Genomic DNA, 18,464 nt, shown 5'->3' on the forward strand with positions numbered 1-18,464 from the left:
TTCCGCCTCAACTTCTTCCTCTCCAAATTCTGCAAGACTTCTTCTACAGGATGAGGTACATTTACCAGCAGGACCAGAGTTAATAATCACAGGGAAGTGACAATGAATATGATTTCCAGCAGAGGAACAGTACATATATTCGAGGACCAATATCACAGCATGCTACAAGTCACAGGTACAATTCCAAGGTTAGGATACTCAACTCAAAGAGATATCCAACCATCTACTGCTGTAATCAACTATCACCACTGTTAGCCTGTAAATGAAAGAAAATATGATTTAAAAAATAAAGATGCTCCTCTCTCATCCAAGGGCACCGCCCTTCAAAATGAGAGGAGATACCTCAAACACCAACACCACATGCCCCTCTTTCTAACTTCGTCTGATAGCTAGCTAAAGGACTAAGGAGAAGAAGAAATACCAGAAGAAACAAAGGACAAATCTCCAAAGTTCCCCTTGGTAATTTCAAGCATAAGTTTCCGATGAACATATGTCTCGTCCTAATGTTAAAGGGTGAAAATATGTAATAAGGGTGTTGGTACACCCTTGCTGCTGACCTTTAATACAAAACAGAAAGGAGGCTAGCAAGGCTATCACAAAAAGTGGTTGTGCATATTAATTATTAAAGCCAATTAATTATTAATATCAAACAGTATATACATATTCATTCACAATAAATTAAAGACCCCACCAGGAAAATTGTAATTAACAGCTAGTCAGCAAGAGCTCACTAACATACGTCTTCATTGGAAGACGGCTATAGGAAGGCACGCTGCAGATTTGACATCTGGTAGTTACTGCCTAACCACCTTGTTCAAGAATTTAACAACCGTATTCCAGCTTACGCTGAAAGTAATTCCTTATGTTAAGGACTGAGGGTTTGTATATCATGTAGGAACAAACATTACTCATAAATACACATAAATTACAATTAAATCAGTTCAGTGTTAAATAACATACTGTATTTGACACACTTTTTTCATTTTTAAATATATACCAACTCAAAATAACTGGTCAACGTACGCCAAATGCAGCCATGTTACCGATGGTTGACTGAGTGCCATAGGCTAGACTAGGTATGTAGTATGTACTGTACAGGGTAAGCATAAATATTGTTGATAATAATAAAACATTAGACCATCTTCATTACAAAGTGTCTGGAGTCCTGCAGAAAACTGAAATGAAAGACAACTATGTTTCACTGCTATAATTCTATGACTCCCCCGGGCTTTCTTGAATTAATTTTTACTAGAAGTCATTTATACTTTTTTCTTCTCCAATATCTGTCTAGATGGATATCAGGAATATTACTGTAAATTAAAGCTACCTGGTTCTAAGGCAGTCTTGCACATTTAATTAGAAGTAAATTTGTATATTTTTTTGAGTTCCTTGTTGGATGAATGGTTTAAGTGTTTGCCTACTTATTCGTTAGTCCGAGTTCAATTCCCTATCCAGCCAACGTGGAATCAGAGGAATTTATTTCTGGTAATTAGAAATTCATTTCTCAATATAATTTCCAGTGATCTGAAATTTATTTCTCGATATAATGTGGTTTGGATCCCATAAGCTGTACTGAATTAAACTGAATATGGAATTTAGGCCAAAGGCCAAGCACTGAGTTGCACTATGAAGCAATTGTTAGGAGAGGGTGGAAAGTAAGGTGGAAGAAAGAATATGGAATAAGATGGAAGAGAGAGAATATGAAAGGAAATATAGTAAAAGGAATTAAAGGGGTTGCAGCTAGGGGGTGAAGACATGCTGCAAAGAACCTGAAGTAATGCCTACAGTGCACTGCATGAGGTGGTGCACTGACGGTACTACTCCCCTATGGAGACAATAAGCTATGGGATTCGTTGCTAGGTAACCAATTAGTTCCTAGCCACATAAAAATATCTAATCCTTCAGACCAGCTGTAGGAGAGCTGTTAATCAGCTCAGTGGTCTGGCAAAACTAAGGTAAAACTATTACTTATTGTATATAGCCTAGCTTAAACTTGAACCAAATTTTAGGTATGCTTCATCCTTCAGAAAAAAATTACTTTTATACATATTTTGCTCAACCAAGCAGGTCATTTACATTCTCTGGCTAAGGAGTCATAATCATACTTCTTCTAAACAATCAGAATATTTTTAAATACAAAGGGAAAAAATCATAGCTATTTTGGCGAAGCAACATAATTTTCAGAGCTGAAAACCTTATTCAGGTAGTTGATCTCCAGTGGTATCCTGTTATTATTATAAAAAACAAAAGGACACTCAAGTGGAAACTAAATTTTCACTGTTACCTTGAATACGTTCCTTTAGCCTTGCTTTCCAAACATCATCTAACTTTTGAATAGCAACCATAGCTGGCTGAAGAACATGACCACTAACCATAGGCCTTACACTTTGACAGGGAGACGATGTATTGCTACATGAACCTAATGGCGCTCTGGAACCTAAAATAGAAAAAAGAAAATGCCATGTAGTTCACAATTGTACAAAACCTCCTAAAAATTTTATAGGCTTGTTCCATATGAGTAATCATAGTAGTAATAATAATAATAACAGTATGTAATGATATAATAAAATAAATAGTTTGCACTTGGCAAACAAGCTCTTCATAAATACCAAGGCAGTGACGTAATTGCCCTCGCAACCTATCCCTCCTTTGTTCATGTACGTTACTCATTTGCAAAGTCAGTATATCCATGTTTTGATGATACAAATGCTGTATGTCACTCTGCCAAAAATATCTTTAAACAATTTCTCTTATCACAAAGTGGGGAACAATCTTCCTTGCATGGTTACAGATCTTGATGCTTGCAAGTAAGAGACTCGAATGCTACTTTTAAAAGTTTTGCTCCTTTGCCTTAGATGCCTGGAACTTTTAAGCTCCTAGTGCAAAAGCTTTACATTATATCATATCAAAATCCTGATAAAATAGTTTAATGATACATAAAAGGATGAAGGCTGAACAAAGATGTCCAAATATTAAAAACTACAAATGCCTGAAACATGCTAAGAACATCAATACTATCCTTACCTCACAAATCACATAAAGGATTTACCCAGGATGTATCTTTGATGCTGGTTAATATATATTGGGCAGGGCACCAGAATGTGCTCCATTGTTAGCATCATATTACAGTAAGCACATTCAGGTGAACTACCCTCCTTAAGAATTCAGCCTTAAAGGTTCTTTAGGAATAAATATCCATTACAGACATGAAGATGAGAACACCATCTCCTCTGCTACTTCCTAATAATGTAAGACTACACATTGCTTTATACCACTTTATGGAATCTTCATACTGACCACTTAAAGTGCAGAATTTCTTTTCAACTTTAACATTTCCCAGGATTCTAACATGGGCAGGGATTCAATATAAACAAATGACTTCCAGGGACTTGAAAGATTAAGACAAACTTGAGCCTTTTCAATAAAAAAATTAAATGGCAATAATGATTCAAGAGTCCAAAGCACTGTCAAAATCTGAAAAATGATATTGTTATGATACAATAAAGTTTCATACATACTTACCTGGCAGATATATACATAGCTAAGACTCCGTCGTCCCCGACAGAAATTCAAATTTCGCGGCACACGCTGCAGGTAGGTCAGGTGATCTACCGTCCTGCCCTGGGTGGCAGGATTAGGAACCATTCCTGTTTTCTATCATATTTTCTCTCTTCCACCTGTCTCCTGCGGGGAGGCTGGGTGGGCCATTAATCGTATATATCTGCCAGGTAAGTATGTATGAAACTTTATTGTATCATAACAATATCATTTTCATACAATCAACTTACCTGTCAGATATATACATAGCTGATTGACACCCTTTGGTGGAGGGTAAGAGACAGCTAACATGGAATAGACAGGTAAACAACATATGTTGTAGGTATAAATAAACCTTGGTTCTATCTGATAGGTGGTAGACTTCATATGGCTGTTGCCAAGGAGTCTGCATCACCTCAAGAAACTTTAGTGAGATATGTGATCTGTGGCCAAGAGTTCTTGTGGGTCTGCCGATGGGGTCTTATCCACTTACTCGGCAGAGCCTAAAAGGTACTTGTCAATGGGTGCTAATCCACTTATATGACAATACACCTATGCCTATTGGCATAACTAAGGAGCGTAACACCGATCCCGATCACCCGATCCTAACACGAGGGTTCGCGCTCAAATTGAAAAGAGTTATTCCCACACTCCTTTCAAAAACCCAATAATTTCACTAAGTTAAATAACTTCAAACTCAAAGTTAAGGATCAGTGTCGGCTCCTTATCCCAGTAACGTATCCGCAGAAACGTATAAACCAAAAGAGAAGGATCTCTCGTAGGTTAACTTGACATCCTTTGTGTAATGAGAAGTCAACACAGAGTTGCCTCTACCATACAACACAGCTAATATGTCTTCTATGACATATTATGTAAAAAACAAGAATTTGCAAAGCGAGCACTTCCTGCGCTTTTAATTCTCAGCTGTTTGAAGGAATCAAGTCACTATGAAGTGCTTAGGAGATCTCCATGTTTCAAAGAAGACCAGGGCTTTCTTGAAATGGATCTCTCCCGACTGAAGCCTGAAGCCTGGCAGGAACCTCGCGCCTGGCTGGTGCTTCGCTCTTGGTTGGAGCCTAACGCTTGTCTGGTATCTCTCGCTTGACTGGCGCCTCTCAGCTGGTTGACGCCTCGCGCCTTAGCTGGAGAATCGCACCTGTTTGGCGCCTCGCGCCTGGCTTGAGCTTCGCACCTAGCTGGCGCCTCACACCTGGTTGGCTCCTCGCGCTTGGCTGGCGCCTCGCGCCTGGCTGGTGCCTTGCACCTGTTGGCGTTTCGAGTTTGCCTGATGTCTGGCTGACTCCTCGCTCCTGGTTCCAGGTTGGCTCTTTTTTAGCATCTGGAGCCTGGCTGGATCCCTCCCACTTGCTTGAGCTTCTAGCTTGGTAGAGTCTCGAGGTTGCCTGGCGATGTACACATCGGACATTCTTATCTGTCCGATTTGTTCGCCTCTAGCGCATATGCGCCAGGTTGGAGGCCCGCTCTGTCTCTTCATCAGACAATGACATTACGGCACTTGGCGTCTGGCTTGCGGTACATTGTCTGAAAGTCCTGAAGAATCACAACGGTTCATCAGGACAGGAGAAGAACGGAAGAAATTCTTCCACTCTGAGCTTTAGGCCTCTCCGGCAATGGGAGGTGATTGTATCCAGCTACATCTAGTAGACGATAGGAATCTAACAGTGCGAGAGATAAGAGTCTTTATCCGATGAGGATCCTTCGTGATTATTTCCTTTGCTAACAAGATCTCTTCTGAAATGATGAGGAGGTTTCTCATTGCCGAATCTTCCCTATCCTTGCTCTAAGGAAGGGAAGGAGCCTGGAAGCCGGAGGTAACTCCGAGCTGAAATTGGGAGGACCCCTGATTTCTAGCTCTAATGTACCTCTCTCAATGTCTTCTGGGATCTATTTCGAGTCCTCCTCGTATTCAAAAGACTCTGTAGGAAAAATGTTTTAACCATTTCTTCTTTTGTAGAAGAAAACATAAGTATCCTGTCTAGACAACGAAACTTCTCTCCGAAATCGTTGAGTCAGGAATAGAGGGTTAAATTTATTTTAACAGACATATGCTGATAAAAAATCGTTGCCAAGTCTCCACTGAATAAGATGCGAGATTCCAATGCTCAAAAACTTCAATATTTTCTTGGCAGTTTAGGGCCAAGAGAAAACCAAGAATTCTCTCCTAAAATTTTCCAAGAAATTTTTATGAGGAGCAGTTCCATCTTGTCAGAACACGGAATCTGAGGCCAAAAATAGGATCCCATTCTAAGTATAAGATCTCCTACCTTTATCGTATAGAGGTATTGTATAAGATCCCGAAGATCTTAATTCTCTGCTATCTCTAATACTCTTTGTCGAGACAGAGTATATCATTTTACTGTATTCATTGAAAGCAGAAAATACAAAGGTGATACTTCCCCCTGAAAGGGAAGAAAACCACTATGTGGTTCACAGAGGTATCGGAAGAGGACAGTTTCCCCCTTCCATTTAGCACGATCTTCAGCCACTCTATGTCTTTAGCCTGTTTGAAGGAATTATCAAGCTTCTCTTGAAAATCCTCTCATTCATGTTTACTTCTGGTCAGTCTGCACGCAGACAGACTCAAATTGGATAGGTTTTTCAGGTCCATTATTTATAATAGATTCCGATAAAATCTCTAATCTCTTAGAAAAACCCTTCCGACCCATGCTGAGAGAATAACGTGGCCTCTGTGAATCAACCTCTCTATGGCCACAAAATGAGGCATTCATCTTCTTCCTTTGACGCCCATTTATCTTAATATCTGTTAAGAATATATATAATAGGGAAAAAAGACTAAAGTTTATTCCCATTAACAGTAAAGATGGTGTATTGTTACCTTTTGTTCGAGAATAAGGCAGCAGTTTGTAGGAAGAAAGTCCTTATTACACCTCGTGAAGAGATCTATAAAGAAGGTTCTCTCAGACTTCACAACTCTTCCAATAAATGTTATACTGATGTTTAACAGTTATCGTTGATCGAGAAGGTTGTCTCGGAAGTGCAAACTGATACCACGAACCTCTTGATATCGTTTCGTTCCGTGTTCTTGTTCAATAGCTTCTATTTATAAACGGGAACAGTGGAGTAAAAAGAGAAATTCTCGATGCTCTTAGAGATAAGATAGAGACTGATGGACTTATAGGTTAATAATACGCTAAATCGAGAAAAGATCCTGTTAGGTGAATCTTACGCTTCTGGCTTGCGCCGGGATGGAGCTATTAAAACGTATTATAGTCCATCCAGGGACATCCTTCTGACATGAAAAGGATGTTTCCCATCGAACTAATCCATTTTCTCCTGAGCAAAATTCGATTCTAAAAAGATTATGCTGTCTTCATGCGTTTCTAAAAAGCATGAGATAATTATCTCATATCGTGCTCTGCTCATATCGTGCTCTGCCGTATAAGAATCCTTTATAAAGCTGCACATTTCAGGTAAACCATCATTAATCTAGGAAAACCTATGTAAGGAGTTAGAAAACTGTAGTCTACTTCGGTGTGTGCATATGACTTGACCATACCGTAGTCTAAAGGATGATTTTCTTTACATTCTTCTTTCCTCCGAGGCCGAGGGAGAATGGAAAAATTTCTATCTTTGTAATACAATTTAGTGTTAGACGAAGGAGATCCTAACAAGAAGCAAGGATCGAAGAGAATCATTCCAGTTTCCTATTACATGGACATAAAGCTGTAATGAAACGGGTTGCTAAGGTCTTGTAATCTGAAAGACCTGCACCCTCCTTGACTTCCTAGTCTATTATGTCTTCCATCTCTTGTTCCAAATGTTGGTAGAAGAGAGGGAGTCACCTAAGGAGAGAGCCTCTCTTCACAAAGAGAGGGACTATTTCTCCGAAACAAACCCTCATGACAGAGATGAAGTCGCTTAGGCGAACATTAATTCCCTGTCATGAGAAGATTGTTCTAGTTAGAAAACTCCCACAGTCACAGTCCCTCCTGACATGGGCTACGGTTGCCTGTGCGACATCTTGTGTCCCTGTCAGGAAAACCAACTGATCTTGTGACAAATCTCAAAATAGAAGAGTCTTTGTGAAATCTATCTCCAAACACAAAGAAGCTTGAGATCCTGGCGCCTGGCGTCTGGCTGACGCTTGGTTGGAGCCTTGGCTCCTCGCATCTGGAAGACGCCTCGCGCCTGTATGCCGCCTCTCGTCCTGGCTGACTGCTCACATCTGGAAGACGCCTCGCGCCTGGAAGACGTCTCGCACTCAACTGGCATCCTGGCTGGCGCCAAAAACTTGGCTGGCGCCTCGTGCTTCGATGACGCTTCACGTCTGGAATAAGTCCTGGCTAGAGTCTCGCGTCTGGCTGATTCCACGCCTCTGTATGACGCCTCGCGCCTGGAAGACGCCTCACGTTTAGCTGGCGTCTTCTGTGCGACATCTTGTCTGGTATATGCCTCTCTCGCTCTCGAACTAGACCGAAAATCTTCCTCTACTTGTTTTAGAAGACAAAGCTTCATGTCTGAAAGATGCCTCGTTTTTGGCAGGAGAGAGAGGACGAGACTTCTTGATCGGAAGAGAAACGTCCTTCTTACGAGGAGGATGTCTAGCCATAACTCCTACCAAGGAGGCTAGCTTCTCTTGAACAGCCAGTAGGATACTCTTAGAAGCTTCTCCCGCGCCCTCTTCATGGGAGGGAGGGAGACCTCGTAGGAGTACGATCCGCTACGTCCATATAGGGGGACGTCGACACAACTTCCCCTTCTTGATCGAGGAGGGAGCTTCATCAGTGAAGCGCTCTGGCTCGAGTTCAAAGAAGGTTCTTCCAAAGCCTTTTCAGGGGCTTGGAAAGATCCGAGTCTTTCCACCCTCATATAAGTGAAGCGGTCCTGAGAAGTCTGTTGCGAGAAAGATAATATCTTGCATCTTCAAGAAAATTCTTCGTATATGAAACTTCTTTCTCCTTATCCACCAAGACTCTTGATAGGTGCCTCGTCCGAGTTCTCAGAGACTTCTAGCGGACGGGATTCAAGAAGGAAGAGGTCCTCTTTCCGAGAAGGACCCTCCTTAGTACTCCAACCAACGAAGATATCTGCTGTAGTAACTTTCCAAGGATCTTCGCAGCTACTTCTTACTTCTCTGTATCCGATCTAGGGGAAGGAGGATATACTTCCGTAATACTTTCCGGGATATAATCCAGTTACTTAGAGATTTCTAAGAACTTTAGGAGGTCTCGAAAATTCGTCAGAACTTCCTCCTTTCTGATGAGGAATCGGATAACGAAATCACTATTATAGGATACCTTTCCAACGGTTATCCTTGGCAGTCTGGGACGCTACTACAGATCCTGCCGAGGGGACGCCCGACCGGAGGTGATTCTCTTAAACCTCCTTACGGCTTTCGACACCTTCCTCTCCTCTGGGTTTTGTGAGCTTGGAAGAGGTCTAGGCCTGAGAGCGAGACAGCCGATCGGGCGCACCCTCATTATTATAGGACGCCTTTCCAATGGCGAACTTGGCAGTCTGGGACGTGCTACAGAACCTGCTGAGGGGACGCCTGACCGGTGGGGTTCTCTATAACCTCCGTAAGGCTTTCGACTTTCCTTCTCCTCTGGGCATGGGAGCTTGGAAGAGGTCTAGGCCTGGGAGCGAGACAAAGCCGATCAGACGCACCCTCCACTGCAAAGGGGAACACTAAAATCACTTCTTACCTTTCAATAGCTCGTATTTTGAGCTACATTCCTTTGTCTTCAAATTGCAATATGAATTTGAAGATTCTGTGAAGTAAGAAGGAGATGAGGATACAACACTACTAGTATTGTTAATGCTCAACTGCACGTTAGTACGAGAGCTATAAAAACTTCTAAAGGAAGCAAAACTAATTCCCGCCACTGCGTCGGCTGTTCCATTCGCCACCCCGAAAAGGGAGCTTTCATTCAACAATAATAACAATAACTATTTCGAATATAATGGTTGTAATTCGCATACAGTAAATTATTAAAACACTTTTCAGTTGCAAATGTACACCCAAATATCCTTTTAATTTACCTAAAACTTACACGTAGCGTAACTATTTAAAGCCCAGGACGCAGTGTTACCATACAAAAACCCCACAGCCGGATGGACAGATGCAAAAAAAAACAGAGTATAGTATTGTTAATGCTCTAACTGCTCGTTAGTACGAGAGCTATAAAAACTTCTAAAGTGGAAAGCAAAACTAATTCTATTTATTCTGACTTCCTCAAGAAGGAAGTTAGCTTAAACTTCCTCAATTAATTTTAACATTTACTACACGTTATTAATGAATAAATATTAAAATTTTCCTTTTGCAAACTATGTGAGTGTCTACCGAAAAGTTTGGTAGTTACACGTAAACAATTCTTCGAAATTTCGAAGCCAAAGTTATTAAAACAAATTAATATGCGTATGCCGAACCAAAGACCCAGTACTTCCCTGCAAAAGATAGCCCAGAAAGATCGATGGCGATGAAATCCAAAAATCAAGTCAGGAGGAACTGCAAACGTTGTTTACATTCCAAGCGACAGAGAAAATATGATAGAAAACGGGAATGGTTCCTAATCCTGCCACCCAGGGCAGGACGGTAGATCACCTGACCTACCTGCAGCGTGTGCCGCGAAATTTGAATTTCTGTCGGGGACGACGGAGTCTTAGCTATGTATATATCTGACAGGTAAGTTGATTGTATGAAAATGGACAAATTCCTTATCCTCTGATTTGTTTCTATGTTTCAAAACTCAAACTAGTCCTGTATGTTCTGAAAGGGATATGAATGAAGTTTCAGGTGGTTTTGCCTCGTATTATATGCTATTCACTTTCTGATTTGGAGCCAGCAGCATGAATATCCTTGTGACTGGAAAATTTACTTTCATTATGCTTCAGCAATTTTACTCTAATTTCACATTCTATATGGTTTTTCTTCATAATACAATTACAAAAAGCAGCAGCTTCAAGAAAATAAACCATTTTGCAATGAAAGGGTATTTCTACTTCATAATTTTTTCCCCAATGAATTGTAACATTCTCAACCCTTAAGAGCTGGGCTAAAAAAAAAAAAAAAAAAGGCATGCAGCACCCCGGACCAGTCTAACTTTAAGGTCAGCCAATTTAAAAAAAAAAAATAAACACACACACACATCAATACAAGAGGAAGATATGCAAATGCAGATGGTGTAAGAAAAAAATTCTAAAAAATTCTCCCTACCTTCCAAGAGAAGTTGAAAATGACTACATATTTACAACCAGTTATGGGGACTCTTTTACAAGATAATTGTAAATTTTACCAAGTTATGCATGTTTTTTCTTATAATTAAGTTCATTTTTTGTAAAATTATAATTACAGCTCACACAATATCATAACAGATAAGAACTAAAATTAGAAACAAGTCCTGAGTACCATATATACTCGTGTATCACGCGACTTTTGAAGACCTAATTTTGAAGCTAATTTTAAGGGGGTCACATCATATACAAGATGTAAAATTAGCTTATGTAATATTCACATAAAATACTACAAACATAATGAATCTACAGTTTGGTCCCGAATTATGCGATTCCCCTTTTATGCGGTCGCTAGTTCTCAAAAATAGATTTTCTGTATCTGTGAAGCCGTTCAAAGTCTGTGTCACGCGCCACAACATATCAAATCTATTGTCTTTTAAAGTATTTTAGATGTGTGTGTGTGTGTGTGTGTGTGTGGGGGGGGTTGCTAGTATCTGAGAGAAGGGGTGGGGGGAATGCTTGGAGGAAAAAAGCTATTATTCCTCCAAGGGGGAATGCGAGAGAGTTTTCCTGCTCAGCCATCAGCTAAAACAGAGGGCTCTGCCTCAGGCATTTGTGACATCATAGTGCAGTGTGTATGAATGATCGTTATCATCTCATCGCCATACGTATTATTCAGATCTGCGAAGTGTATTCTGATCATACGCATCATGTATGCATCTAACTAGAAGTCGAAGAGGAAGACCTATTTTCTCGAAATTAAAAAGCTTGCCCTTAAGTTAAAGACGAAGAAACGAGTAACTACCATTTTGGCAGCAGTAGACAACTGAAATCCATCATTTCTGAATGAATTAAGAATTTTTTTCTAGGTTAACTTGTTTTGATTAACTTTTGGCATTTGATCATTTATTTTTTTCTATTGTTGAAATAGGTTTTGATGAAAATGACTAGTAAAAGTGATTAACAGAGAAGCAGATGTGTTTGAGAGAGAGAGAGAGAGAGAGAGAGAGAGAGAGAGAGAGAGAGAGAGAGAGAGAGAGAGAGAGAGAGAGAGAGAGAGAGAGAGAATCATTCGATCTAAACTTTTCAAGAAAATGTCATTTCATGTTGAATTTTGAATTTTTATCATTTATTTTTTAGAAATTGTAATTTCATATCAAATTTAGAATTTCTGAGAGAGAGAGAGAGAGAGAGAGAGAGAGAGAGAGAGAGAGAGAGAGAGAGAGAGAGAATCGTTTGATCTTAACTTTAGAAGAAACTGTCATTTCATGTTGAATTTTGAATATTTATAATTTCTTTTTAAGAAATTGTAATTTCATACAAAATTTTGAATTTTCACCAGTTCTTTTTTTATCATAGAATAAATTTATATGGAAACGATCACATAGTGAACGTGCCGGACAAAGAAACTGAGACAGGCACTTGTAACTAAGTTTGTTAGGCCTAACGGGAGTGAAGACACGCATGATCCGCCAGTACCAGAGACGGTTCACAAAGCCTTCCTTCAGCTGAAGAACTCTTCACAGAGGATGAGACAGAGGAGTTTGAAGGTTTTTTGGCAGAGGATAGGTAGAGGAAATTCCATCTCATAGGTTTTTTAAAGGAAATGACTGTATCGTACAATACACTTGCACCCAATGGTGGCATTGTTTACGTGTGGGAGCTTTCACCATCCTGTGTGTAATTTTAAACTTTTTCAAATTATTAAAACCTTTCCAATATTTTATTTATCCACAAGAACAATTTCATATTAGCAAAAATTACCGTATAGTACATAGAAAGTATTGAAAATGGGTAGTATAAAAAAGTTTGACTGGGTAAGTTGCCGTTTGCCTTGGCCCTAATGGAATTACAGGCAGTCCCCAGGTTACGATGGGCTCGGCTTATGGCGTTCCGAGGTTAAGGCACTTTTCAATTATATTCATCAGAAATTATTTCCACAGTTACGACACGTTTCAGGGTTATGACACCTACAACGGTCATCTGGCAAAAGAAATGACACCAAAAATGCAAAATAATCAATATTTGAATGTTTTTTGATGAAAAATGCAATAACAATGCAGTTTATATAGTTTTCAATGCACCCAAAGCTTTAAAAGTAAGGTTTTCTTAGGATTTTTGACGATGTTCCGGCTTACGACGATTTTCGGGTTACAACGTGTCTCAAGAATGGAACCCCCGTCGTAACCCGGGGACTATCTATATTCCCATAAGGTGTGTGTTTTGAATTACAGGCAGTCCTTGGCTTACAACATGGGTTCCATTCTGAAACGCATCGTAAGCCGGTAAATTGTCAAAAATCCTATGAAAACCATACTTTTAAAGCTTTGGGTGCATTATTAACTATGTAAACTGCATTATTATTGCATTTTTCATAAAAAACCTAAAATATTGATTATTTTGCATTTTTGGAGTCATATTTCTTCCATCAGATTGGCATTGTAAGCGTCATAACCCTGCAAATAATTTCTGATGAATATGATTGAAAAGCGTTGTAACCTTGGAACATCGTAAGCCAAACTCATTGCAAGCCGGGGACTGTATATATAAATGCAAATTTCCAATTCTGTGAGGCCATGGCTCAACCAAATTCTCACATAATTGGGGACCATACTGCACATCTTTTCCACGGATCTTTTAAAAAGTTATGATTTACTTCACTGTATCCAATAATATTGTACATATTTTCCTATTACTACTATTGTTTTATAAAATACAAACATAGCAATCAATGTTTTGGGTTGGAAATTGGCTGAAGGTGATTATGAGGTAGGTTTATTTTGCCGTGTTGAACTCAAATCTGAGCGATTTTCTTGCTTCTAGTTACAGTAAACAAATCTTTAGATACTCTATTCATATGGGACAATGTTATTTTACATTATACAAAGTGTTTTCAAGTTGAAATATGAATTGCATATGTATCATTGTGAACAAAACTTAGTTATTTTTTTCATTAGTGGATGGTGCTGGGGCATGTTCATTGGATCTAAAAAAAAAAATCAACAGATTCTGTTCATTATTTTCACTTTATTTTATCATAATACTATGAGCTTTACATATTTATCAATTATTGGAGTGAAAGCAGTAAAATGTGTTCGTTCATGCCCAATAATTTTGATTAAAATAAGTTTCTCTCCAATTTTATGTCGAGTTTGATGGTACTATACCAAAATTTGTGGGTTTTGTCCATGTTGCCGATGCACAATAATAGTTATTAGAAGATGAATATTGTTTTTTCAGCTTCAGCTACAACTTACAGCTTAAATTTAGCAGTATATTTCCTTGCCGATCTTTTCTCCAAAGCGAATAAGGATATAGTAATGTAAAAATATATCAGTTCTATTCTACCTAATGTAATTTGTAACATAACTACAGTAATTAATTGTTATCGTAAGATGGTTGAAATGCAAGCAAACCCGCTGTTAACCATTTTAGTTGTTCATAAAAAATCAGATGTTTCTCGTTTGGCTGTTTATGGCTGTATGCGTTTATGCAACAAGTAAAACATTACTGAAGATACTTTTAGCATTCACATTTACTTTTTTCAACTTAACTAGACGATGGGATAGATAAAAGAGATCAGCCTATTATAATTTGGTATTAAAAAATGAACTTGCATGATACACAAGATACATGATAAAATTATATTTTAAGGGTGAAAATTTGGGAGTGCATAATAAAAGAGATTGTGTGTTATACAAGTATATAGGGTATATTTGTTGTAAAATATTTACATAAATTTACTGAGATCGAAGGTGCAATAACTTTTTGGGATTACAGTGGAACCCCATATTCGTGTTCTCTGGATTCACAGACTCACGCATTCGCGGATTTCTCTCAGGAATATTTCCTTCCTTATTCGTGGTATTTTTATATGAGAAATATCCACAAATGCCTGTTTTTTTTTTATCAATTTCATCATAAAATGCACTCTCTATGATAAAACTATTAAAAAAAAACAGGTATAATTTTTAGTGGGGTTTTCTCGAGTTTTAACTCACAAAATAGGAGGTTTAAAGCATTTTTATAGGGGTTCCAACTATTTGTGGATTCTAACTATTCGCAGGGGGGTCTAGTACGCATCTCCCGTGAATACAGGGGGGACCACGGTATACATGTTTTTCTAATCATTTTTTGCACTTTTCTTTACAATTATAACTGACATACTACATATCATAAAAGATAAGAACTAACACCAACAGCAACCCTTGGGTATATATTACCCCCTCCACCCCCAGGGGTTCCATAAGACAGACCAACCAATATCAAGCTTTCTCTCATCTTTGGTCTTGGCCAGAATAGTGCCTCTGATTGACACAATGGTACAGAGTATAAAAGGAACCATGGCAAGAGGCCTTTCACTTGCCTTTAGTGTTTACCCAGTTTTCCTATACCCTTTCATGCAGATGTGGCAATAGTACAGGCTAGCAAAGATCACTTTTCACCAGGTCTGTGAGAGAAAAAACTGTACTCAGCAGGGAAAGTGGGTAGGTTTAAGAATACCCAGTGGGTACCACAAACAAGATTTTCCTTTGTCAAAAGTTGCTTTTTTGATACCACAGCCACTAGCCATCCTCATTCCTAAAGGGTGCATACAAAAGAAACTGACAGGTGATAAAATGGCATAGCTCCTGATTAAAATCTAATCCCAATGATCCACATGAAATAATGGTCCATGGTATAGTCACACTCGAAGTTTCTACCTACATTCTTTTATTCAAGACATTAGGGTTTAACAACAGAGAATCAGAAAAGAAACAAGATCCGATCTGTGTTATTCGTTAGGGTTCTAAAGTGACTCGTCTAATTATGCCAGGTTGGGATACAGAACTACTGTGCCCCTCTCTGGCAACATCTCAGAATTATCAAGAAGGCCACATGTTTTCCACTACAGTGCCTATTGGACATAGCATATCACCTACCAACACACACAATGTATCTGAATATGCTGGATGTCATGGCAATGTTTGAAAAACACTGCCTCTGATGACTATCTTGTAAACTTTGAGACTGCTTCACAAGAAATGTATCCAACGAAAGCCAGAGATGCATCCATCCCTCAATTCCATACAAACCTGGAAGCGGTGGGTTCCGACCCTTATAATTTGGGAAAATAAGACAATTCTCATCCTATGTTGAATATGCTTAGAAAGTGGCTTGTGACAAGAGAGTAAGAAAAAACTACCATTTGCTACAATTGCTATGACATCTAGGTAAACCAGGTGCACTTGGACAGGGCATAATGTTCTATCTGTAATGTTGATTTCCTGTACAAGAACAAGGAACAACTACTTCAAAAGCATTCTCTTTCAAGGCCAGAAATGACAAGTCAGGGGACAGCAATGAAAACTAAGTGTGTTCCCATCTAAAAAAAAAAAAGCCAAGATGCCTAGATCATCAAAAAGACCATCATTTGGAGCTTAAGTTGTAGTTGCATTAGGACTACTGAATTGAGATGACTGAGTTCACTTATTCAAGGACTTGCCAATGGGAAGCTTTGCAAGAGCTGGTCTTTGCAATTCAAAGGCCCAGAGAAAGTTGAAAACTTCTACATTTCAATCAATACCATGCCCATACAGCAAGGGCTTTGATAACTCAGCTTTGAATATTATAATTGCAAGAGCAGCAAGGCCCTTGTCCTCAAAACAAGTGAAGAGACAAAGTAAAACTGTTTCACACAAGGCTCAACTGGCTCTCAGTGGTGAGGTAATCCAACCAAATTTTCTGTAAGTCTGATATTATTGGATGGATGAAGTCTGTAGTTTTTGTATCAGGTACCTAATAACTGGAGTGAAAAATCTTCATGCCTAACTAGATTTTTCAAAATCCAAACATGATCATGGATCATAAAGGAGGAGGCATATATGACCTTTCCTCCTCCTGTCTTGGATAAAACAGCAAATAGTATTTGGATCTGTTTTGCCATTTACTGAAGCGGTAGAAACTAATGACTTGCCAATTTGGGGCCACAATTCTAAAAATCAAACCTTAAATTCTAAGATGTGTATCGGTACGCTAGCCTCGCCCTCGGTGGTATAGCCTAACCTGAAGATTCACATTATGAAATAAACTGATAATAATGGTAATAAAACCATTTTTACCTTATATATTATTGACATATCTTCGCAACGAATAGCCTATTTGAGGAATGAATTTTAAATCAATGAAACAAACTTTTTTATCCATGCGATCCCAGCCGAGAAAATGTAAACATCGAGTTACAGTTGCTCTAACAGCAACCTTTATCTTTTGGTAACCTTAAGAAACTTTAGTGGTAGTGTAATTACAGTAATAAAAAAATTTAGGATGACAATATTAATTTTTCATTAAAAGTTTCTCATACATATATCAAGATTGATCACATTTGCCACCATCATAGGGATCCCAGTCTGGTTCTGGCGAGTCGACTTCGGCTTCATCGTAAATATCATACACATCATGCCATTTTTTTTAATGATTTTATGACACTTTCAATTTTCACATTCCCATGATTTTATAAAAAAAAATGCAGCGGAAATCATGTGATGCAGCACGCAAAGCTGTTTCTAACTGTTTGGAACAATTCACTCTTATGAACGATAATTGCATACAATAATTATCGTTCATTATTGTATTTTTATTAGTAGTTGTTCGACAATGGCGACAAAGTAAAACAATGGTTTCCCTTTCAGGCAAGGTCAGCATGAAAAACATGATAAAGAATCTGCCTTGTTAAACCCACCTTTGATAATTTACGAAAGGAATGTATCTCTGAATTAAGTTCCATTCGGCAACTAAAGACAGTGATGATACACAGCCATGAATGGATTGCTAACATCATTTACCGTGACTATCAAGCATTTTTAAAAGCTCCGTCAAAATTGTCAAGATGTTAAACCCTGCCGATTCTCAATGGTGGCTTCCATAAGTAAAATTAAAATACATTTTTGTTCATCCCTCACACTATGGAGATCTCAAGAAAGAATACTAGTAAATCAAAACTTCAGGTTATAGCCAAGGCTGAATAAAACAAATAACGGCCAGGCAGTTAAGTGATGTTCGGAACTGGAGAAATTGTTTATACAATGAAGTAATATGTGCATGTTTTCAACCAAACTTCATTAATTTACGAAAAAAGTTACCTCTGAATTATATCTCTTCTAACAAATAATGGCAATGAAGATATTGATAGTACTCAGATCAGCCAAGATTTTGAGAATGTAAACAAAATCAAATGCATGACAATGTTTATCTGTAATACAGTAACAATATGATAATAGTAATATACTGTAATTGGATACAAGCAAAATAAGCTTTATTTAAGTCATCATTATTATAAATGTAGTTATACTGTTTAATTTTTGTAAATAACCCATTTCCCCCAAAAAGGGATTTTGACGAAGGAAAAATCTATTTCTGGGTGATTGGCTCGTGTCGCCCTATGAAAGGATCCTTAATATCATTCTTTCTAGGTAAAATTAACCTAAAATTACCAGAGAAAAACAAAATTAAGAAAATGTCAGTAAAACTGACTCGCTCACTCTTAAAAAGAAGTGTCGGTATGATAATAGGGGCGAGTGTGGAACACTACCACGAGACAATCACCAATTAGAACTTCAATCAGAATCCCCCAAGAGAGAGCTGATACCAACGGGCGATGCAGCCGCTACTACTACTACTAGAGGACGCCACGGACAGCAGCGCCCCTAGCGGACATCCTTAATCTAAGAACA

The 18,464-nt window shown here is 38.6% G+C and overlaps 1 protein-coding gene across 3 annotated transcripts in view; it reads right to left on the bottom strand.

Moving 5' to 3' along the window:
• Positions 1-18,464, bottom strand: part of LOC135211011 (uncharacterized) — a 353,541-nt gene that overhangs the window by 115,245 nt on the left and 219,832 nt on the right. For all 3 annotated transcript variants that reach the window (XM_064244025.1, XM_064244024.1, XM_064244026.1), the window contains one exon: positions 2,285-2,437. In XM_064244025.1, the coding sequence (XP_064100095.1) occupies positions 2,285-2,437 (153 nt within the window). The remainder of the gene's footprint in view (positions 1-2,284; positions 2,438-18,464) is intronic.

Source organism: Macrobrachium nipponense, chromosome 4 (genome assembly GCF_015104395.2).
Source record: "Macrobrachium nipponense isolate FS-2020 chromosome 4, ASM1510439v2, whole genome shotgun sequence".
Taxonomy (NCBI): Eukaryota; Metazoa; Arthropoda; class Malacostraca; order Decapoda; family Palaemonidae; genus Macrobrachium; species Macrobrachium nipponense.